A 23878-nucleotide genomic window follows, 5' to 3' on the forward strand; every position below is an offset into this window, starting at 1 on the left:
ATTGGCTTTGCCTGTTTGTATACCTTTGAATTAAGGTGGCTCCACCCCTTTTACCTTAATTGATTACCTTTGATTTTCCTCTGGACCTGTAGAGTTTATGCATTAGCCAATGAGAGCGTGCTATAATGTCACTAGCCAAAAAAAGGCTTGAGGTTTTAATCTAAAGTCTTTTTGCAATTAGGAAACTGACAGTTTATCCATGTTAGAAACTTTGGCTGCGTTCGAAACCGCATACTTCCTTACTATATAGTAGGGGAAAAAGAGTAGGCGAGCGAAAAAGTATGTACGAATCCTCTGTATTCATAAAAGAGTAGGCGAGAATTACCTGGGTGACGTACTAATTATCGCGAAATTCGGACGTACGTATACTTACAGTGCGTTCGAATATGCCTACTTTCCTACTATATAGTAGGCGAAAACAGTACGTGAAAGAAAAATTATGTTCGAAACATCAGTATTCATAAAAGAGTAGGCGAGAAGTTCCCGAGTGCCGATTTTCGAGTGCTCGTCCGATGGATACTTTTCTATCCCAGGAGGCCACGCGAGAGGATATGTCATTATCAAACATCGCAGAGATCAGTGACGCGGGTGCTTTCAAATGTGAGTAAACACGGTTCCTTGTGTTAAAATTGCATGTGTTGAACTAATGTAGAGTAAACTATTGAATTAATAATATTATTATTATTATTATTATGAATTGTTGAAGGTGTAAAGACGTTACACAGTATAGTTTAGCTGTGATGTTGCTGTAAAAACACGTTTTATTTTGTATAGCTAACAGGGGACCTCCAGTAAGGACACGTAAGTTACGTCTCTAAAGTGGATTTACATAAACCATATACATCTTAAAGACGCTTATTTTAAATGTCTATTTACATCTGGCAGGAAAATCTTCACTAAGTATTGCAGAAGAGCACATCACAACATGAAATAGACATCTGAGTGATGTATGTGTGCTATTATGTAGAACAAATCTATAAAGTAACTAAACATAAGTTATCTATTTTATTTGTCCATTAGTACTGTTGATAAATTGAAGAACATTTATGTTGGATAAAAAGTTAAAACAACCTCAACATGTAAATGTAGTGTTGAGCTCATAAATCACAGAGGTAACGTGAATCTCATCTGGATGTTACAGGGTCAGATGAACAGATGTGTGTTTATCCAGTGGAGAGTGGCTCATGAAGCTGAATGCTGCCATCAAAGGCTTTGAGTGAGTATACTACAGAAGTGAATAACAACAACTATTTAAATATTAAGTTGTAGTTTATTTTAATTATTGTAATTTCAAACAGAGCTATTACAGCACTTTTCTGATTCTTGATTTCTGTGCATTTGCTGCACAGCTTTTGTGGTAGAGCAGGACCTGCAAGGAAAGGTGATGGTGGCGTTTGTGAAAAAAAGCATTTTTGTCTTCTAAATAATAATGAAATCAAATGACATTGTGCTGTAAAAATGACTGCAGTTATGTATGTGCATTTTTGTAGGATCTGAAATGTCAGCAGACCGGTGTGAGCACTGAGGATGAAGAGCACAGAGCTGAATCCTGGAAATGGTGCCATGGACAAGATCCTCCATCTCTCCACCTGCTCTTATGAGACCCTCCATCACTCCACCTGCCCTTACGAGACCCTCCATCACTCCACCTGCTCTTATAAGACCCTCCATCACTCCACCTGCCCTTACGAGACCCTCCATCACTCCACCTGCCCTTACGAGACCCTCCATCACTCCACCTGCCCTTACGAGACCCTCCATCACTCCACCTGCCCTTACGAGACCCTTCATCACTCCACCTGCTCTTATGAGACCCTCCATCACTCCACCTGCCCTTACGAGACCCTCCATCACTCCACCTGCCCTTATTGCCTCAGATTGTGAAGCACAACACATCACGCAACAACCTCCGGCACGAAGGAACGGCTCACCTCTGGCGGTCAGCTGATTAATCAGAATAAAGCCTCAGAATGGGAACCGCTGTGTTGAGATGGCAGAAGGATGTGGGGTTCAGCGCCTGTAGCCTACATACATGATTGTAGTTTGAATAAAGCTTTATTTCATGTGTTGACTTATGCATTTGTTTATTGTGTGATGGTGACTTTCATTCATTCTTTTACTAATTTATTAATATTTCTCATTGTTGTCAGTAAATAAAATAAAATAATTTAATTAATTAATGCTTTAATTAATAGTTTTAATGAAAATGTAGATATGTTCACTATATACACACACTCAAAAAAAAAAAAATTGTGTCTAAACATAAGATTTATGTATTTGAATTGCATAACAAATTCCCATGCATTTGGTTTACATAGTTTTAACATAAACCAATCAATACTCCTGAATGTGATTCATATGTTTAAGTCATACATAAATGAAACAGATAAGATTTATGTAATTGTATTAATAAACTGAATGTGATTTATATTTGTCAGTCGTATGTAAATGAAACAGGTAAGATTTATGTAATAGTACACAGAAAAACGCCCATGTTAAATTAACACTGCTCAGTGTTCATATGTGTGCACACTACAGAGGTAAAGCGGTGTTGAAGTTAATGAGATAATTAAGTGATGATTTAGCATTAATTATGAACACCTGCTGTTAACAAGCAGAATCACTGAAGGAAAGAGAAACACAAGAACTACAACTGACTTCAGCCACAGCCTTAGATGAAATCAACTGAAGAAAAAAGAAGACATTAAATCTGTGAAGATCTCAGCAGAGGAGGATTAAACAACTCCACAAACAGCATTACCAGCTTCACTTATTACTAACCAGACTGACTTTATTTCATTTCCGTTTGAATTAAATCAATAGTTGTATTTTAAAGTCACCATGATGGTGGTTAGCGTTTGCTTTAGTTGGGCTCTTGACCATTGACTCTTTAATATAACATTTTCTCTGACTGCTATAATTATGTGTTTATAAAACACGTTTGTTGCAGCAAAAAAGCCAAGAGAAAAAGAGATCAAGTGATGTTGGCTGTTTATTTTTTGAAAAAAAATTTTTTTGAGTGCATCTAGAGTGTTTTCATGCATAGCTATGTCATATGACATACATTTCATTTTGTTTGTTTTATTGAATTATATCATTTTCAGTAAAAAGTAATATAATTAAGAATTGGTCAGCATTTATCGTTGTTATTATTGTATGTTTTGGGGTGGGATAGCAATGCAATTCATTCTGGGGTAATATACATTTTTTATATTAATGATACTTACATTTTTCGAGTATAAAATCAACAGTTTTCTCCAAAGGCGAATCTTCGCACAGCTGCCCTTTGTGCAGACATTACAAACGCTGAGGAAAACCGTTCTAGGTAGGGCTGTCGAGTTACTGATGTTATGAGGTGTATGTATATATATATATATATATATATATGTCATGGGTTCGCATACATAATATGAGATTTTATACACAGGAAAAAAGAACCTACAAGGTTGAATATCTTAAAGCCACACTAAGTAGAAATTGTGATTTTGTCAAACAGCGACCCCTAGAGTCGCTGTGGAATACTTGCACTGTCGTAAATTATATTATAACATTTTTACATGATTGCAGCTAAATCACAAGTAAATAGTCTATAGTCTAGGCCTACTGTATAATTTAATTTGTGTTGTTTTTATTGGAATGTAAACATTACAAAATGCCAGATAACATCAATTAAGTTAAATGTACGTCGCATTATTTCATAACATTGGCCGTTATGAAACATCTTGAGTAATGATGAATTGCTTTGACTTGTGAAAGTGAAAACTAATAAACTTATATTAATGTAAAAATATTTTTCCAGTGTGTAGTTCATTGTAATGACATTGTGTTTTCCTCTTTTGTGCACCTTTACATAATACACCAACACTTGTATCTGTTCCCAAGAAAGTGGTAGCTGAAATATGTGCAGTAAGTGGACATTTTTTTAATAACTTTCCAAAGGAAAGAAAGTATAAGACTTTGTAATGTCCATTTGTTTCCATTGCACTGGACAGTGAATAAACCCTCTCAGATAACTGTCATATGGAGGAACTAGCCTACCTGCAAGTGCATACATAACTTTACTTAATTTATACTTGTATGCTTTATGGCAGCAATATAAGTTGCAGGATTCCACATCTACAGAAAGGCCTACAGAAGAGTCTGGACAGACAGAGGAGACATAGGCCTACAGGTGGGCAGTGGATAGCCAACTTTTCCTTATTTGTTGCATGAGGCATGTGTCTAATATCTCTTGTTGCAGGCACTTGACCACTGGCTTTTCTTTACAAAGAACAATTGAAATAAAACTCAAGGAACTAAGTATATTGGTCTTTTATTAACCATATAATGAAAAGTTTTTTTTTGTTTTTTTTTTTTTTTGGCAATGTTGTGTAATATGGCACATGCAATAATGTCACAGGCCCTGTCAGGTGTGCAACCCTCAGACTTATCAGACACTGAAGTCTTCCCTTTAGTTAGCCAAAGTTCATTTCATTGTGTGCCCTTGTCCTGGCTACTGCATTGTAACTGGTTTGGGTCAGGGAATGGGGTCATAAACACCTGTCTGCAGGCAGGAACATGTCATAATCACCTGTGAAAAAATGCAGTTCTGTTAGGATCAGCATAAGTGTATGTAATACAGTGAGCTTGATATTTAATTGTGGAACTTTTCTTACCACTTTCAAATAATGTGCATAAATGTGAATCTCTGAAAATACTTAAGTCATGCACAGATCCTGGCCATTTTGCTTTCACATTTGTGATATGGAAGATTTTAGTCAACTGCCTTTTTTTATTTGATATAATATTATTAATCTGGAATATTAAGAATCCCAATAGTAACTGGGCTGCACATTTACATTGTGAACCCCCTTTCTGTTCACATAATCCCCTTCATTGAGGCCTTGATGGCAGTCTATGGAAGCCTATAGTCTATGGTACCAATCACGTTAGTGAAGCCTGAGTGACATACTGTAATCGGCATGGTCATGATTGCATGATCTTCATAAAAAATGATAGCCAAAAAAAAAAAAAAAAAAACTGCTTTAAAAAAACTGCTTTACAACATTGGGTCTTAAAAACCTAAAACTTTTTTTTAAACCTAAAAGCGCCAGGTAAACTCCGAATGACACGACAGACAGCACTTTCCATCAAGTTCTCCGCATCTCCAATAGTGTAAAGGAAAGAGCCACTCGCAAATAATCTTAGGGCAATGCAAACAGTTTGTGCTGTAGTTAAAGCCCGACTCCGACAAGTCGAAAATAAATGTGCGTTTCCAACAAATTAATAATGTAAACGTCAATCTCACGAGTCACGAGAAAAAATATAAATCTCAGAAAGTGCACTATCGCGCTGCGCTGGACTTCCCGTATCAGCTCCGCTTAATAAAGCTGCCATCTAATCCTGTTTACATGAAATAAGCCTGCTCCCGAGCAGGTTTAAGCTTACGGACCTGTTGCTATGACAGCAAGTCCAGGATGAGCGTCGAAGAACCAAACAATCCAAGATCATGCCAAATCGTCAACAATCAAATCCAGCTAACTAAGTTTAGTTAGCGACGTACGAAGAACGAGCCCCTGGACTTTTCACGATCGGATAGCTATCCGATCTGAGAAAATGCATGAAGTGGCCAGGTGTAAACAACCCCCATGACAAAAACATACGCACGAAAGCCGAAAACAAACGCTGGTTGGCCTCTCACGTCCAAGTTTGACGAAGTGGTGGGGGAAGTGACGTATGCCGTAAAGCAGTCGAATTTTGTAGTTCTTTTTGTGCTCTTGTTACTACCCGAACACCGAAGTTACATAGTGCCAGTAAAAGCGATACAGACCCTGTCAGGCTATGGCAGACGTGTCATTCAACCTATTGTAAGTCGATGTACCATCACAAGGATCTTGGAAATATATTATGAAGGTTGTAAAGTTACATAGTGTCGCTTTAATATATATTTCTTAAATAATTCATTATAATACATTTAAAAAATGAATTTTTTGTTATTTATAGGTCTAGGCCTGAGGGATGAAACGAGTTAAATTCAACAAGAAAAAGAGGAAAACAAAGGAGATTTAAGCTACTTTTGCTTGTGGATGAAAATGTTTGGATATAAAATAAAGAAATTAACAACATATTTAAGAGATGACCATTTTTGGATTTCGTAATAAAAATAAATAATATCGTTAAGGATAAAACGGTGGGTCAAGTCAAGTCAAGTCAAGTTTATTTGTATAGCGCTTTTCACAATACAGATTGCATCAAAGCAGCTTCACAGTATTAAATTAAAATAATACAACAAAGTTTGTTTCAAGAGGAATTTATTGATTGATAAAATTAAATTAGATATCCCCAAAATATCCCCAACTGAGCAAGCCAAAGGCAACAGTGGCAAGGAACCGAAAAACTCCATCAAGTAACCTAATGGTGTCCTAAAACTCCATCAGGTGCCTTAATGGAGAAAAAAAACCTTGGGAGAACCCAGGCTCAGTCGGGGGCCAGTTCTCCTCTGGCATTGGATAGAGGCCGGATTGTAGTTTGAACTGTAGGATTATATGAATGCCTGGCTGAAGAGATGCGACTTTAATCTAGTTTTAAACTGGGAGAGCGAGTCTGAGCAACGAACAGTATCAGGAAGACTATTCCAGAGTTTTGGAGCCAAATGTGAAAATGCTCTCCCTCCTTTGGTGATTCTGGATATCCTAGGTATGACCAAAAGCCTTGAATTTAGTGATCTCAAAGAGCGCGATGGATTATAGGGCGATAGAAGATCCGTTAAATAGACTGGAGCTAAGCCGTTTAGGGCTTTATAAGTCAGTAGCAATACCTTGTAATTAATACGGAACTTTATAGGTAACCAATGCAGTGATGATAAAATCGGTGTTATATGATCATATTTTCTTGATCTCGTAAGAACTCTAGCGGCGGCATTTTGGACTAACTGTAGCTTGTTTATTGAGGATGCAGGACAACCAGCTAATAAAGCATTACAGTAATCCAGTCTCGAGGTCATGAATGCATGAACTAACTTTTCTGCATCAGAAACTGATAGCATATTACGTAGCTTAGCAATGTTTCTAAGGTGGAAAAAGGCTGTTTTTGTAACATAAGAAATATGATTTTCAAAAGACAGGTTGCAATCGAGTATAACACCCAGGTCTTTTACTGTAGAGGATAAAGTAACAGGACATCCTATGATGTTAAAGTTGTATTGTGCGAGGTTTTGTGGGCGGTTTTTTGAACCGATAAGTATTACCTCTGTCTTGTCTGGATTTAATAAAAGAAAATTACGCGTCATCCAATCTTTTATATCTTTAACACACTCTGTCAATTTGGAAAATGTAGCGTTTTCATCCGGCCGTGATGAAATATATATTTGAGTGTCATCAGCATAACAATGGAAACTAATTCCATGTTTCCTTATAATATTTCCAAGTGGCATCATATATATTGAAAATAACAGAGGGCCTAATACAGATCCCTGCGGCACTCCATAGTTTACTGGAGTTATGATCGATTTTTCTCCATTTAAATAGACAAAATGGTAGCGGTCAGATAGGTATGATTTGAACCAGCACATTAGTAGGGTTAAATATAAGAACTTAAATTAAACCTAAATGTATTCACAAAATAAATGTGCAGCAGTTTCTTCAAAAAGACCACAAAATGAGCAAGTTGAATCAATATCAAGATATTTACAGACAGATGAATTAAACGTGTTAACGCTTGTTAACGCTTGTGATAACGCGTCGTAGGTCACATGATAACGTCAACATGGCAGATGTCCGGTTCGCACTCATACTTAACGAGATCAGGCTATAAAGTACCTACTCTTTTAGCGCTTTCGAAGTAAGTACATTTACATTTATTCATTTAGCTGACGCTTTTATCCAAAGCGACTTACAATTGCTATATATGTCAGAGGTCGCACGCCTCTGGAGCAACTAGGGGTTAAGTGTCTTGCTCAGGGACACATTGGTGTCTCACAGTGGATTCGAACCCGGGTCTCTCACACCAAAGGCATGTGTCTTATCCATTGTGCTATATAGTTGGCGAAAAACAGTATATGACAAAAGAAGTATGTTTGAATTTACAGAACTCATAAAAGAGTAGGCAAAAAGTACCCAGATGATCTACTACTTCCGGCTAGATTCGAAAGTGTTCATACGATGGACACTTTAGTATCCCATGAGGCCTCAGGAGAGGATTTGTGAATGGCAGTGAAGCGACAACTGATGCTGGAAGGTCACATGACAATGATAACATGGTGAATGTAGTATATATGGATTTCATTCATACTACACATAACATACTTTTTAGAGGTTGTGAAATAATTACTTATTCAAAATAAATACCTACTCAATAGAGTATGTATTTCGGATGCAGCCATTGAGCGGACATTTACAAGCCACCATTTTCAACCAAAAAAGACAACTTTATGCATTTTGGCCATTTATTTTCATCACCACAGAGTTTTGGAGGCCTAAAAACAAACATTTAAAAATGGGTTTCAAAGTGCAAGTTTAGCAAACGAGAAAAGCCTGGAAAGTCACTAGAAGATTTTACATTATCTACATTCACAATTTTACAAACAAGCTTGTCCATGACAGAAACTTACTGTAATCTAAAAAGAACCCGAGTTCAAATGGTAGACTAGAGATTCATAAATACAGATCCCAGAGAGAGAGGGTGTGTTTAGTTTTGTATGACCTCTAGGGCTTCGTGATCAAACGTCAGATAAAGTTTATTATAAACTATTAAGCATCACAATATTCATATACAAACTGTGAGAGCACAGGAATACAATAGGGAGACCAACTCCATTACATCAGCAGTGCTTCATGGTACAAGGTGTTCCCGCAGAGCAGTTTTGGAATCATTTGCTTGGCAAATTCTTAAGAGAATCATGGATATGTTTTTCGTTAGGAAATTCTGCTGTTAAACGAAAACCATCTAATGTAAACTGATGGCTTCAAAAGCATATACCAATTAACCTTGGAGCTTACAGTAGCTGCATTTAAAATGCTCAATTTAAGATTACCCATTTATACAGAAATGTATAAACTTCTGGAACCCTATGGTTGTATGGTATTTGATGCAAAATGACAAGTCAGAAACAAGCAAGGATTGGTTTGTCAGTTTTATTAAGAACCTCTCTTTTGCCCTTGAACCATTACAGGACCAAGTGAGGCCTTGCCTTCCCACTGAATGCCTAGAGAGAAGAGAGCCAAGTTAGAGCACTTGAATAAAAGCAACCTTAGAAAGAGCAAACGCTACCAACCTCCATAGGGAGAAGCAGCAAATTCACCATCAGGACCACATGTTGAGTCACAGCAACCACAAACTTGGTCGTTTCCATCAGCAGCAATCCACCTGCAAAAAGACAAGACACGGAACCTTCAAAATGAACAGTCCATACATTTTATTTTATATTATTAAATAAAATAAAAAGTACCCATTGGCAAAGGAACAGGATTTGCGCTGAGCATCACTGGGTGCAGAAGCAATAGTTGCCTTCAGAATACATGTTATGTAGATCTGCAAGGGATGTCATACAAATCACAAAACCAAAGCAGACCAGAAGAGAAAACAAATTAACGCATGATATTCGTAATACATACAGAAAGACTGTTGCCCTCATGGAACATAAACGCCTCCAGCTGGAAGTGGATCTTGTCAACCTGAGACCGAGGCATGAAGCGGGAGCTGGAAGCTGTAGTTTTGGCATCCACAAAGCACCTGATGACAAAGCAATCACAAAAAGTAACTCATGAATGTCAATTGTAGAGCATCAAGCAACTAGACTTTACCCATGACTCTGTGACAGTGGTTACAAACAACCTAAAACAGTCCTACCGCATCAAGGGCCATGACCTTACCCATGATTCTCAATGAAGGAATATCTTGGAAGGGAGTTCACATCAGGTACTTGAGTGGCCACACAGCGGTCCACAAACACACGCAGAGGCACATGATTGTACTGATACACAGATGCCTCGATGTTAATAACGTCACCCAGGAAATAGGAGTATGAAGGCCTCTGATAGGACCAATCATCTACACAAATAAAAATGTATAATTATTTTTAAGTGCACAGCCACAATAGCAAGGGTAAAGGTGTATTTTATTGAAAGAAACAACCTGTACCAACCCATCATGATCTTCAGGGAGAACAGCAAGACTTCTTCACCAGCCTTGGTTGAGGCATAAGGGAACCATGTTGGTCTCAAGGCATCACTGCTTACATTTTGAAGCCTGCGGTTCATGAAAGTACCCATTAAATGGTCTCCCAGTTGCTTGAGAAAGTACAGAAAGTCACAGAGATCATTTACCTTTGATAATGGCATTGAACACCAACAATTGCACCATCGGCCCGGGTAATCGGAATACCTGCAAGCGCCTCAGGGGTGTAGGTAAGAGAGAAGGTGTAGACAAGCTCATCCTCATTCATCTGGAAAAAGACTGTGGTTACCAAGAGGGTCATCCCAGAGACTTCACGTATACCAAGACAGTGCCCTCATATTACTATGAATGGGAAAGTGCTCGGTGCAATAGTGGAATGACTCCAAAATAAGAGCATCAAAATGTTGTTGATTATTTAAAGGCAAGTAGTTTGAAAATTCAGGATTTTCAAACAGCTAAGACCAAGTAAACTGACTTTCCTTGAAAGATTTTGGCTATCTTCTGCCACACCAAAATAACCCATTAAGGTTTATGAGTTCTTACCATCAGCAAGCTGATGCAGTTCTGTAATTCATAGTCAAAGATGAGCACTCTTGACTGAGGATCCTGACCAACAACAGGACATCCACCTAAAGACAGACCAGTTGGCTGGATCAACTGACCATTGCTGAAAAAGTCCTGCTGGACCTCTACAAGAACCCGATTCTCGCCGCATTGAACCGCTACGCTGCTGGGAGTCACGGGTTGCCTCAACTGGAAGTCCACCGCCAACTCACGCTGCACCTCGGGAACAATGGGATACCGCCAATCCAAAGGCTTCACTGGACCCTGCAACAGCTGCTTCTCCTGAAGGCCAAAAGGCTCCTGTGCAAGGCTTTTGAAGTCGTGACCCAAAGGACTCTGAAACTGAGAAGCCACTTGCAAAGGGTTCCAGAGCCCTAGAGGAGAAAGGGCAGGACTTCTGGAAGCTGGATCTGATTTTGGCCCCATGCTTCTTGGACTATGACTGTACCTCAAACTTCCCCTAACATCATGCAGCTCAAATGCAACAATCACTAAGACAACTATCAAGAACCCCATCCTAACAAACTTTGACTCAAACACCACAACACACACCAGTAATTGGCTTTGCCTGTTTGTATACCTTTGAATTAAGGTGGCTCCACCCCTTTTACCTTAATTGATTACCTTTGATTCTCCTCTGGACCTGTAGAGTTTATGCATTAGCCAATGAGAGCGTGCTATAATGTCACTAGCCAAAAAAAGGCTTGAGGTTTTAATCTAATGTCTTTTTGCAATTAGGAAACTGACAGTTTATCCATGTTAGAAACTTTGGCTGCGTTTGAAACCGCATACTTCCCTACTATATAGTAGGGGAAAAAGAGTAGGCGAGCGAAAAAGTATGTACGAATCCTCTGTATTCATAAAAGAGTAGGCGAGAATTACCTGGGTGACGTACTAATTATCGCGAAATTCGGACGTACGTATACTTACAGTGCGTTCGAATATGCCTACTTTCCTACTATATAGAAGGCGAAAACAGTACGTGAAAGAAAAATTATGTTCGAAACATCAGTATTCATAAAAGAGTAGGCGAGAAGTTCCCGGATGATCTACTGCTTCCGGCCAGATTTTCGAGTGATGGATACTTTTCTATCCCAGGAGGCCACGCGAGAGGATACGTTTTTGTCAAACATCGCAAATGCTGTGCTTTCAAATGTGAGTAAACACGGTTCCTTGTGTTAAAATTGCATGTGTTGAACTAATGTAGAGTAAACTATTGAATTAATAATATTAATATTATTATTATTATTATTATTAATTGTTGAAGGTGTAAAGACGTTACACAGTATAGTATAGTTGTGATGTTGCTGTAAAAACACATTTTATTATGTATAGCTAACAGGGGAGCTCCAGTAAGGACACGTAAGTTACGTCTCTAAAGGGGATTTACATAAACCATATACATCTTAAAGACGCTTATTTTAAATGTCTATTTACATCTGGCAGGAAAATCTTCAATAAGTATTGCAGAAGAGCACATCACAACATGAAATAGACATCTGAGTGATGTATGTGTGCTATTATGTAGAACAAATCTATAAAGTAACTAAACATAAGTTATCTATTTTATTTGTCCACTAGTACTGTTGATAAATTGAAGAACATTTATGTTGGATAAAAAGTTAAAACAACCTCAACATGTAAATGTAGTGTTGAGCTCATAAATCACAGAGGTAACGTGAATCTCATCTGGATGTTACAGGGTCAGATGAACAGATGTGTGTTTATCCAGTGGAGAGTGGCTCATGAAGCTGAATGCTGCCATCAAAGGCTTTGAGTGAGTATACTACAGAAGTGAATAACAACAACTATTTAAATATTAAGTTGTAGTTTATTTTAATTATTGTAATTTTAAACAGAGCTATTACAGCACTTTTCTGATTCTTGATTTCTGTGCATTTGCTGCACAGCTTTTGTGGTAGAGCAGGACCTGCAAGGAAAGGTGATGGTGGCGTTTGTGAAAAAAAGCATTTTTGTCTTCTAAATAATAATGAAATCAAATGACATTGTGCTGTAAAAATGACTGCAGTTATGTATGTGCATTTTTGTAGGATCTGAAATGTCAGCAGACCGGTGTGAGCACTGAGGATGAAGAGCACAGAGCAGTGGCGGCTCTAGACCACAGTAACTGGGGGGGCCAGGCAGGGGCCACTTGTGCTTTTAGGGGGCACACCTTTAACATTCATCTTAACCTATTTTCAGTATTATTTCAAGTCATTTTTCACCATGTCATGTATGACTGCAATCTCTAGAAAAAGCTAATAAATTATATTAGCTAAGCTAATAAAACAATTTCAATTCAAATTAATGTTTCATTATGTTTAATTGTAGTGTGATATAATGATCAATAATAACACATTTTTAGCATCTAAGCACATCTAGGCACTTTTTTACACCTGGGGTGGGCGATATGGCAATAATATCATTTCACAATTTTTTATTTTTTTTCAGGAAAATCACAATTTTATCACGATTCTTTTTTCATGTTGGTTTTACTATTTTGCAAGTGACTGAGCATTACAGCCAAACTAATTTCCCTATTTTAAAAACATAGCCTTATAGGTAACAAAATATAAAATAAAAAAGAATGGAAGACATTTAGGCCAAAGGCGAAGATAAAAATCTTTGTCATTATTTTCTTTGTTATTTAAAAATTAAGAACAGAGATACATATTACACATACACAACTTAATATACAAATGAAATAAACTGCTTTATTTTTTCAGCTATAGGTGTATTTAACAGTATGAGAAAGTAATTAAATGAACAAATATGAAAATAAAACACAACAGACTTAAAGTTCTCAGTCAAGAGCAGTGAATGATTTCCTCTGTGTGTTTTGTTGTTTTATTAACATTAAAGGGATAGTTCTCCCCCAAAAAAGTCATATTTACTCTCTTAAGTTGTTTTAAACCTGAATAAGTGTCTTTCTTCTGTTGAAAATAAACGTTATTTGAAAGAATGTGAGTAACCACAACAGTTGATGTACCCCTGTGACTTACATAGTATTTTTTTTCCTACTATGTATGGAAGTCAATGGGGACCAGCAACTGTTTGGTTTTGGGTGAACTATCCATAGACAGTATATAAACTGGACACAGCGACCCCATAGGTTTCAACGGAGAAAAGTGAAGCAAATTAGAGGCACTCATTTCCTGATTGCCGAGCGAACTGCGCAGACTCAAACTGAGCTTGACGACGTGGATGTGACGTGAGCAGCCTGTCTGACAGTTGTAAGTCTTCTAGGAGCTGTGCCAAGAGAAATCTGAATCATTCCCTTCCGAAACTTGCAGAGACGGAGAGCGTGAGTAGGAGCTGTCCATGAGCTAGGAGCAGGAGAAACTTTACGATTCTCTATGGGCTTCTCCCTTGACTTTATCGGACTTTATGCCTCCAAGTACCCCCGATTGACTGCGAGCTTCTCCTCCTGTCTCTACGGTAATTTCCAGAGAGTCGCGTGGTTATGACGCAATCGTTAGCCTGTTTTTACAAAAACTGCTTCTACGGGGCCATAACGTAAGATACAAGGTGATGGAGCATTTTATACATTGTCGTGTTTCTTTAGAAATAAATAATGGACAAATGGAGTCTTTAAACGTCTCAGATGTAAAGTTATTCGCTGTCAAAGTGACGCCAAAATGAATGGGAGTCAATGGGATGCTAACAGCAGGTGAAGGCTTGTTAGCCAATGGCGGCCGCCGGGGGTGGTACGGAAATCGAGAGCTCGATTACCCCCTGGAACTATCTCTTTAAGGACAAGCGGCAGCATGTTTATTATTAGGGCTACTGTCTCTTTAAGAACTGCACGCGACGCGTCTAATATAGCAAGCAAGCTTGTTGACACGGGGGCACTGGATGAATCTTTTACGTGTCCACTTTGTTTTGAGAGGATTTGAGCGAATTCTCACTACCAGTAATTCCCCTGATTGGTCATTATTTTCAACAGAAATGCATATCAGGCTACAATAGGCTACTAAACGCTGCATGATCACGTTTTAAATAAACATCAGCTGCACTGTTGAACTGACAAATATAAAAAACACATTTTTTATTTATCAACCTTCAATTATTTGCTTTTCTCTTTTAATAATCAATTACAAATTATGTTCCGTAGTAATAATTCTGTCAAGCCTGAAAATGTATAAATCCCTCATTCCTGCAAATTTGGACTTTCATATTCCCAATTTGCTTCTAGACTCTAGAACAGGGGTGTCCAATCCTGCTCCTGGAGGGCCATTGTCAGAGCCGTCGCATTGACTGTGCGAACTGTGCAACCGCACAGGGCCTCGCGCCAATAGGGGGCCTCGCAATCCTGCTGGTTTTTTTTTAGTTTATTTTTTTTTACCACTTTTTAAAACATCTCGCGGCACGAATGTAACAATTCTACAAATAAATAAAACATATCCAGTTAACCAGCAGAGCATTCATTTCGTTCGTTTTTTTAAATAAGAGAAGATCTAGCGCTGAAATGTGTTTTTTAAATCAAGTGATCAAAGTGCTCGTTGCAGCTGCGATCAGTGGCGCGGAGTGTTTTCTCGTGTGGCTCGCGCACACACCGCACTGTCTTCATTTGGACGCGCGCTTCAATCCGTTGTGGATACTCTAACAAAATGCACATAAATGTGTCCCTGCTTGATATACAACCACTGATTAACATAATCGGTTTTGATGAGAAGAAAAAAAACTAACGTTATACGAGAAAAATAAAACAATACGAGAGCGGATTCGAACCCAGGATCTCTGTCACGTTTGGTGAAAGTTCTACCACTGGACCATTAAGATACACGTTGATGAAGTAGGCGGATTCTCGATAAAAATTCTCGAGCTGACTTGATGTAAAACCACTCGTGGCTGCACAGTTGATTTTTTTCCCCTCTGAAATAAATAGCAAAAAGTCATAGCTGAGACTATGTGCATGATTATGCTGTATTATTCTACTTGATAAAAACGTATTGCAGCAAGATTATGCGTGCAAAAGAATTAGAACAGCTACGTCCGTGTGACTAGGGCCTCGCATTTCAAGTTCGCACAGGGCCTCGCACCCCACCTGCGACGGCACTGGCCATTGTCCTGCAAAGTTTAGCTCCAACCTCAATTAAACACACCTGAACCAGCTAATCAATGTCTCACTAGGCATACTAGAAACTTCCAGGCATGTATGTTTAGGCAAGTTGGGGCTAAACTTTGCAGGACAGTACGTGGCCCTTCAGGACCGACTTTGGACATCCCTGCTTTAGAAGTTGTCGCGGACTCTCCGCGCACACACACACGCGCACACAGTGTTCCCCCTCCCCTGATTAATCACACACACCTGCTCATTGTCTCACCCGGCCAGCACCTCTGCTACATAAGGACACTCACGTTTTCACTTTCTGATCGCTCAAACTGCTCCTGCCATTGTTTTGCAAGTGAGTTTAAACTTATCTCCGTTGATCTCCTTCCAAGTCTTCTTGTTTATTGCAATTCTATCAGTGTTATTATTCATTCCTACATGTTTTACTCACCTGTGCAACTATTACCGTGCTTCACCAGTTTCCTGTGGACTACGTGCCTGCCATAGCCTACCTGCCAGGTAGATGTTCACCCAGGGGCGGGTTTACCTTTTTGGGGGCCCCAAGTAAAGTAAGGATCTCTGGCCCCCACACATTTTACGCCGAATTGCACTACAGTAATATTGAATAGAAATAGAAAGTGAATTTTTTTTTACTTTAAACTGCATAACAAAAATGTTCTACACTTTGGTAGGCCCTATACTTGTTCCCTTACGCTTTAAAATCTAAATCTTCTTGGTTTTGGATTCATCAATCTTAATTTTGTCCAATATTCAAAATTGCACCGTTCATTTCGCTATGAGAAAGTAAACCTCTTGGTTTTAGCTTGACTGTCGTCTTATTGTGAAATCTGATATTCCGATTCTCAAATATGTGTTCGTGATTGTATTTTGTCTTTTAAACACTTTTATAATGATCGCGTTAGATGATAATGGGTGATGGGCGCCGCCGTAGTTTGCTCTTCAGCGCAGAGAATCAGAGTTGTCGGATTTACAGCGCGCAAATTCATCCACTTCTCCCGAAAGACATGAAAGTGGCCGGTAAACTGGGAGAAGAAAAAGTGAAAGTAAACTATCTAACGTTTGCCTAGCCTACACGATGTAGCCTATTTCTGACGTGACTAAAACAGTCAAATTGGTTCTAAATTCCGCTTCCATACACATGTGTATTTTATGAATATGATTATTTTTATATATTTTTTGCTATTACGTGTATTTAAATGAAACCTAAATGAAACGTTGTTTTGATGGGGAAAAAACTGCCCAGTCGTATAACAAGCACCGCGTCCGTCTCAGACTCAGCGGCAGCGCCAAAGCGCGCACGCCGATTTGGTTCGTGTTAGTTCACCCAAAGATGAAAATGCCATACTTTACTCAAACCTCATGTCGTTACAAACCCATATGACTTTCGTGCATTTTCGGGACGACCTATTTGAATGAAATCTGGGAGATTTCTATCCCTCCACTGAAAGTCTAGTCACCATAACTGCTCGATTTATGATTCTTAATGAACGTTTGGAAGCGTCAGTTTAATTCGAGACACAATTGCTTTAAATGAGCAGATTTAATTTAGACTTATTCACATATAAACATTGATCACCGAACAATGTTTGCAGAATTGTAATTTTGGTCACGGAAACCATGTTTAAATGTAAGTTCAACAGCGCTGCTGTAACAGCGGTCATCCACTGATTTATGTGCTTGGTCAGCAGGGGCCCCTCAAACCTGCGGGGCCGGAGATCGAGCTCTCAATGGATGCGTCCAGCACAGACCATATAAAACAAGGTCAAGCATTATGGCTACCCAAGACCAAGCAGCCAAAACAAAGACCGTTAATGGTTAATATCGTATAGTTTTAGACTCCACGTTTTTGCATGGAAGTTTTGTTCCCTTGCCTTTGTTTAAATAAATCTATACATATAGGTCTAATTGCAGTAAGTATGTGCTGCAACTTTTACCTTTGGATTTCTGTAGTCACAGTTTGAAATGTAAATTTGAAATGTGTAATTGTTTTTAATTTATGTATAGGCTACTTCTGTTGTTGTTATTACAGCCTGTAGTTGAAGGATATACTGTTCCAACGAAACCTGCTTGTTTAACTTCTCTGGTTTTCATATTACCAAATGTGAATCATTGATCAAACTGTTTCACTACTGTTTGTCTTGAAGCGAACTGTGATGCATTCATGCTGTTATTAAACACTGTTATTGTGTTTGTACAGTTGAGGCTGTATCGACCACCAGAGCTCCAGCCAAGAACAACTGCAAAGCTCTGACTTCCATCAAAACCAGAGCAGCTACAGGTAAAACCACTCACTTAAATTTAGGAACGTGGAGGATATAGTTGCCAATGTTAACATTTTCATATTTGCTCCAAAGTTTGACCGTCATAATAATTTTAAAGTCTCATGTTCGCCCAGGCTGCGTTTATACAAAAATACAATAAAAATCAATTGGTATAAATCTTCAGAATGGTCCTTCAGGAATCATTGTAATATAGACCTTATTCACAGCAGCGTCATCTTTGATTATTATTATTTTTTAATGGGAATGAAAGCGAGGCTGTGAGGGACAGGCATGCATCTCTTCAATGGGCTGTAGCCTACTGTTATTTAATGTTTTTGGATTTTTCTGTTCATGAAACACTGGAAAAATATCTTACCAAGAAATTTCAGTTGACAAACTCCCGACAATATAAGCTGTGGAGAATTGTAAGTAATCTAAGAGCTTTATACAGCTTTTTACAGCGGATGCCATTGGAAACATGGCAAGTCTATCCCTCACAGCCTCACTTTCATACCTGTAATGACGCTGCTCTGAATAAGGTCTATACTGATTTGGTGCTCAAAACATTTCTTATCACTGTTAAATACAGTTGTGCTGCTTAATATTTTGTGGAAATTATGAAGCCTTTTATTTTGGATTCTTTGAATTAAAAAGTTCAAAACAGGAACACTGTTTTTGTTGCCTTTTAGTCATGTCTAGTTTTGAATTCCTTTTTGAAGCTTTCCCATTGTCATGTGACTCCTTACTCCTCATGTGATCTTTTCATGTGCTCCTTAGTATTTGTGTCATACCCTGATTGGTTCATTGTTCACAGGTGTTCTTTGTTACTAGTCCTTGTGTATTTCAGCCCTCTTGTTTGCCCGGTTATTTTGTTGGGTATTCTGTAACATAGCTGATGTCGAGCAGACGAAGACAATGACGTAGCGAACCCAAGTGCAGATTATTTGTAAATCCAAGAACATGAAACAGACTGTGAAAAATCCTTAACGGGAATAAAACGTATAACAAAGTTGTCTCATGTGCCAGGTCTTTGTTAATACGTTTTATTCCCGTTATTTTTTTTATTTTTTTTTCACACATTGGATTTTGTTCGTAGTCTTTCATGTTCTTGGATTTTGGATTTTCACAAATAATCTGCACTTGGGTTCGCTACGTCATTGTCTTCGTCTGCTCGACATCAGCTATGTTACAGAATACCCAACAAAATAACCGGGCAAACGTGAGGGCTGAAATACACAAGGACTAATCACAAAAGGGACACATGTAAACAAAACAATGAACCAATAAGGACATGACAAGTACTATGGAGTACATGGAAAAAAATCACATGAGGGGTAATGGAGTCGCATGACAAAACCTTGAGTCTTGTCACCATTTTCAATTTCACAAGCTTATACTATCCCAAGTGGAGTCTATTTAATTTATTTCTTTTTAACTCAAGCTAACTGAAGATAATATCATTTCATTCTTAGTTTGATCGGCTTTTCACCTGGAAGGTGGCAAACTCGCTTCAGAGACCATGTCCTCTTGTGGTTCCTCTTGGGAGGAAGGACTGAGCATAGACTCTGGAATGCATTCCTCAAGCTGAGGTTCTGAAGAATCCGCGAGATGCTCGGACTGGATGGGAAAGTCTCGTGATTGGTCTACTGGACTTTTTCTGCTGCATTACTGATCTCTGGTTGGATGTGTGAGGTACAGGTGGAGCTTGTAACAAAAAAACAACAACTCATGCTTACTAGGGACAAGTAAAGTTCAGAGTAATGGTTTCACTGGGCTTTCCACCTGAAAGAAGCCTCCATGGAACACCACAGTCTGTGTGGCGGCAGGGGCCGCAGGAACAGGATCCGCATCGTCCTGGATGTTGTGTGACGTCTCAGAAGCTTTCTGTTCAGCCTGCTTGGCCCTCATGGCAGCCTTCACAGCAGCCAGTCGACTCTTCACTGCAGTGCTGGCACCTGCACCTGCTCCGGCCTTCCCTCCTACGGCAGGAGGCTTCTGTAGCAGAAAAGGATGGGATATGAGAATTACACGCTTCACATTTGAAATGCAAGATTATTAAAGGATGGTGCTGATCATGTGGTTTACTTTGGCCACTCTTTTTCTGACGACAGGCCTGACTTCCTTTATCCAATCCCTTGCTTCTGCTTCTTTCAAGGAATTAAACTTCTTGTTAACATCTTCCACCTTTTAAAAAAACAAAAAAAATGTAAACGGGTTGGACGTCATTTGAGCATTTTTAAAAGGGAACATCAACCCACCTGAAAGTACACCATGTCCCAGAAGCCCTGCAAGTCAGTGCAGGTTGTTATTTTCTCTCCGCGCCCCAATTCGCAGTCATCCACCAGCCCACTGAACTACTTTGGCCACTTTTCTGACGACAGGCCTGACATCCTCTTTCCAATCCCTTGCTTCTGCCTCTTTCAAGGAATTAAACTTCTTGTTAACATCTTCCACCTTTAAAAAAAAAAAAAAATTCTAATAAATCTACTTTAAACAAGAGTTTGACGTTCTTTGAGCAGAACTTCCAGAATTATCTACTCTTGTTTTAAACTGACGAAGTTGTTCTTTGTGGTGATTTTTAATATCCATATGACTGACTCCACCAATAGTTGTGCCTCTGAGTTTGTAAATATCACGAATTCTTTTAACTTCAAACTAGATGTATGGAGACACACACATAATCGCGGTCACACTTTGGACCTTGTTTTTACTTAAGGTGTGAGAGTCCACTGTGGAATTATTGGATATGACTGTATCTGATCATAAAATGTATAGTTTCATTGTGATTCACCAGCTATTAATAAGGTCTCATCCCACGACATACTATATATTCTCGCATCTTTAATGAGCATAGTGTCTCAATTCTGCACAATGTTTGACCGTCAAAGCCCTTGCTTGTCTAAACACTCTAATACTAACAGTCTGCTTGTTAGTTTCAATGCAATCTGTTTGTCCTCATCAATTTTCAGTACCCTTTAAGGTAAGTCTAAGTCCAGAGAAATAATACAGCCTTGACTCAATAACAGTACTCACTGCTTGAAAAGGGAATGTAGGAAGGCTGAACGCACAACGCAGTTGGAAAAAATCCGGACTCAAAATACATTATATTAGCATGAAGGAGCTGCTATTTGAGTATAACGGAATGGTTAAGGATGTGAGAACAAAATATTTTTCAGAGCGAGTCTCTGCCCATCACCACAACCCAAGATTTTTAAGACTGTTGATCTGCTGGAAAATCCAGTTGAAAGTGATGCCGACTGTGAATTGTTTTTATCATATTTTACTGAAAAGGTTTAGTCAGTTAAAACCTCTATCACACGATACATTTTTCAAAATTCTTTGAGGAGAAAGTTCTAAAGAACTGCATTTGTTTGAAATGGAAATCTTTTGTAACAAATGTCTTTACTGTCACTTTTGATCAATTTAATGTATCCTTTCTGAATACGAGTTACCTAATTTCTTTTTAAAAGTCTTGCTGACCCTAAAAGTTTGAACGGTAGTGTATGTTGTTTCACTGTACATGTTTCAAAAGGGCAGTGATGGCCAGCGAGACTGAGCGTTTGACTGGATTTTCTGAGCTGTGGGAGTCACGATTTGATGATACCTCTATCCCGGAGGAGAGTAGGCTATAGGCTTTAGTTTTGGCTGGTATTAAATTGAAAGTTGTCTCAATTCAACAAAGTCTAACACAGTATCCTAACTCGGTTTGATGCAAGCTTTTACTGAAAGTGAAAATGGCAAAATCTCAACTAATTAGAACATACCGTCTAATTAGTAATACCGTCACTGTCGGGTGGAAACCTTTTATCTCCAAAAACACTACTTTTCAGGATGAAACACTTTTAAAAAATAATTAATCATGGTGTTGTCAAAGTTGATGCAGTGTTTTGTTTTATTTTATTTGTTCAGACAATTGCATGTTAAATAGTTTGAGCGTCGGCGCTCTCTCAAGTCGGACAAAATTTACAACCGGCATGCACTGCTTCAAGTCAGCCGCCGATCGGTCTGCGCAGTCCTCGGTCTTCGAAGCTTTATAATCGCAGTAAATGTAGGACGAAATTTAGAAGCCAAAATCCATCCATCATAAAAGCAATCCATACAGCTCCAGGAGGTTAATAAAGGCCTTCTGAAGTGAAGCCATGCGTTTGTGTATGAAAAATATACATGTTTAAAACTTTATCGACTAAAATAACTAGCTTCCGGCGAACGGCCTACGCAGGTCGACATTCCTCCCATTCTGAAACGGAAAACCCAGAGTTTCCCTCATTTCAGGGTTAAAATACTCCGAGTTTTCACTTAACCTCCTTTCTGAAACGGGCCAATGGGCTGTGGATCTGTAGCTCCCAGCATGCTTTGCGAAGGACTTCATTAGGAGAGGAAATTTAGGGATTAAAGGGATAACACTGTTCACCGATTAGCATTAAGCTTTGTATCAGTAGAAACCCGGTAGTATTTTGGAATGACCGTGCTTCCCTCCCTCATGTCCCCCTGAGACGAGAGATTTCTGTATTGTGTGCCAACTCAGATGACGCAAAAATCGTCATTTAGCGTCATCGGAGGCTTTTTTGGCCATAGGCTACAGACTACAGCCAGTAGTAGGAGATAGTTCCGCATGTTTTCAACCCATCCATAGGGGGTAAAACGATAAAACGCCGTCTTTTCAGTTTCGAGTCAACTAGTAGCCTAGTTGTATTATTTATTCCGATACTGCCCTCTGTAACCGGTAGGCGTGGCTTGGGAGTGGCCTCGTAGGGCAGCGAAGCAAGTGCATTCTGGGAGTTGTTGTCTTTCATCCACATGAGCCAAAAATATATTTTCTGGCTTTTCTCAGTCTAGAAGGCACCAACTTCTAAAGTAATGTCACATTTCTACTACATAAATGACCCAATTTAAATACACAAATACACATTCATCTTTCCAGCGGTGAAATATCCCTTTAAGTGTTATTTTATGTGTTTTTCAGTAAAGGGAAAGATGTTGGTAGTTTATGTTAATGTTTAATGTTCAGTTGGACATTTAGAGGAGTTTCTGTAATTGAATGTTGTGGTTTGTGCTGAAGAATGAGGGTAGTGAATTATTTTTTGAGTGCATTTACATTAAGGTGGAAAAGGACTTTCATCATATATATATATATATATATATATATATATATATATATATATATATATATATGATGAAAGTTGAATTCAGTTAAAATCAGTAATCTTAAATCATTCATTTCAACAGATTTTCAGGTGTTTTATCTATTTTTGATCAAGTAAACGCACATAATTAAGAATCCTATCACAAACGTTTGAATGGTAGTGCATTTATCAAAATAACAATATATTTATACAAGTTTATTTCAGTTGTTACAGTCAGTGATGTGTACAATAAAGGACAACAACTAACAAAGTCACAGTTTTAAAACATCGCAAAGTACAAGGCAATTGCACAACTAAATGAAATAAAGTCTGCTTTATTTCTATAGCGCTTTATACAATAGGCCTATAGCCTACATATTTAATGCAAAGCAGCTTTACTGATTCATTGATTCAAACTGAATAAAATGCTGCTGTAAAGCAGAGAAAATAAAATAAACTTTTAACTTAAAAAAGACAATAGTGTCATTATTCAGATCAATTCAGTTCAATAGAGTTCATCGAGTTTAATTTAGCTATAAAGCATGCAGCTCTAGAGAAAAAAAGTTGTCGTCATCCTGCTCATGTATGCATGTGTAAGTGAAGTTTGATTTACAGATTCTGCATGTAGTGTGTAAAGCCATGTGTGTAAAATACCAACCTTTTATGCTGTCTTCAGTGTCCTGTAATAAAAACTAATTGTTCAA

General features: G+C 38.5%; 2 protein-coding genes and 1 long non-coding RNA gene across 5 annotated transcripts; 1 reads left to right on the top strand and 2 right to left on the bottom strand.

Moving 5' to 3' along the window:
• Nucleotides 1-8969: 8969 nt before the first annotated feature.
• Nucleotides 8970-11171, bottom strand: LOC309501305 (zona pellucida sperm-binding protein 3-like). Its single transcript, XM_082173333.1, has 8 exons — nucleotides 10696-11171; nucleotides 10302-10420; nucleotides 10121-10224; nucleotides 9849-10026; nucleotides 9591-9708; nucleotides 9425-9507; nucleotides 9251-9342; nucleotides 8970-9181 (listed from the first exon to the last, which is right to left on the bottom strand). Exons 1-8 carry the CDS (start codon nucleotides 11140-11142, stop codon nucleotides 9114-9116), a joined length of 1209 nt encoding a protein of 402 aa, XP_082029459.1. The 5' UTR covers nucleotides 11143-11171; the 3' UTR covers nucleotides 8970-9113.
• A 4818-nt stretch (nucleotides 11172-15989) lies between these two features.
• LOC309506590 lies at nucleotides 15990-19662 on the top strand. Of its 3 annotated transcripts, none has more exons than XR_014208866.1 (4): nucleotides 15990-16124; nucleotides 16249-16338; nucleotides 17988-18068; nucleotides 19524-19662. It is a non-coding gene; the product is annotated as an uncharacterized lncRNA (long non-coding RNA). The 3 variants fall into 3 exon arrangements; XR_014208867.1 differs by having other exon boundaries at nucleotides 16249-16288; XR_014208865.1 differs by having other exon boundaries at nucleotides 15990-16288.
• LOC309506581 (disks large-associated protein 5-like) lies at nucleotides 19549-20598 on the bottom strand. The gene is made up of 3 exons (XM_082180423.1): nucleotides 20310-20598; nucleotides 20137-20235; nucleotides 19549-20046 (listed from the first exon to the last, which is right to left on the bottom strand). Exons 1-3 carry the CDS (start codon nucleotides 20322-20324, stop codon nucleotides 19804-19806), a joined length of 357 nt encoding a protein of 118 aa, XP_082036549.1. The 5' UTR covers nucleotides 20325-20598; the 3' UTR covers nucleotides 19549-19803.
• Nucleotides 20599-23878: the final 3280 nt, after the last annotated feature.

Source organism: Leuciscus leuciscus (assembly GCF_965113295.1).
Source record: "Leuciscus leuciscus genome assembly, chromosome: 1".
NCBI classification, from domain to species: domain Eukaryota; kingdom Metazoa; phylum Chordata; class Actinopteri; order Cypriniformes; family Leuciscidae; genus Leuciscus; species Leuciscus leuciscus.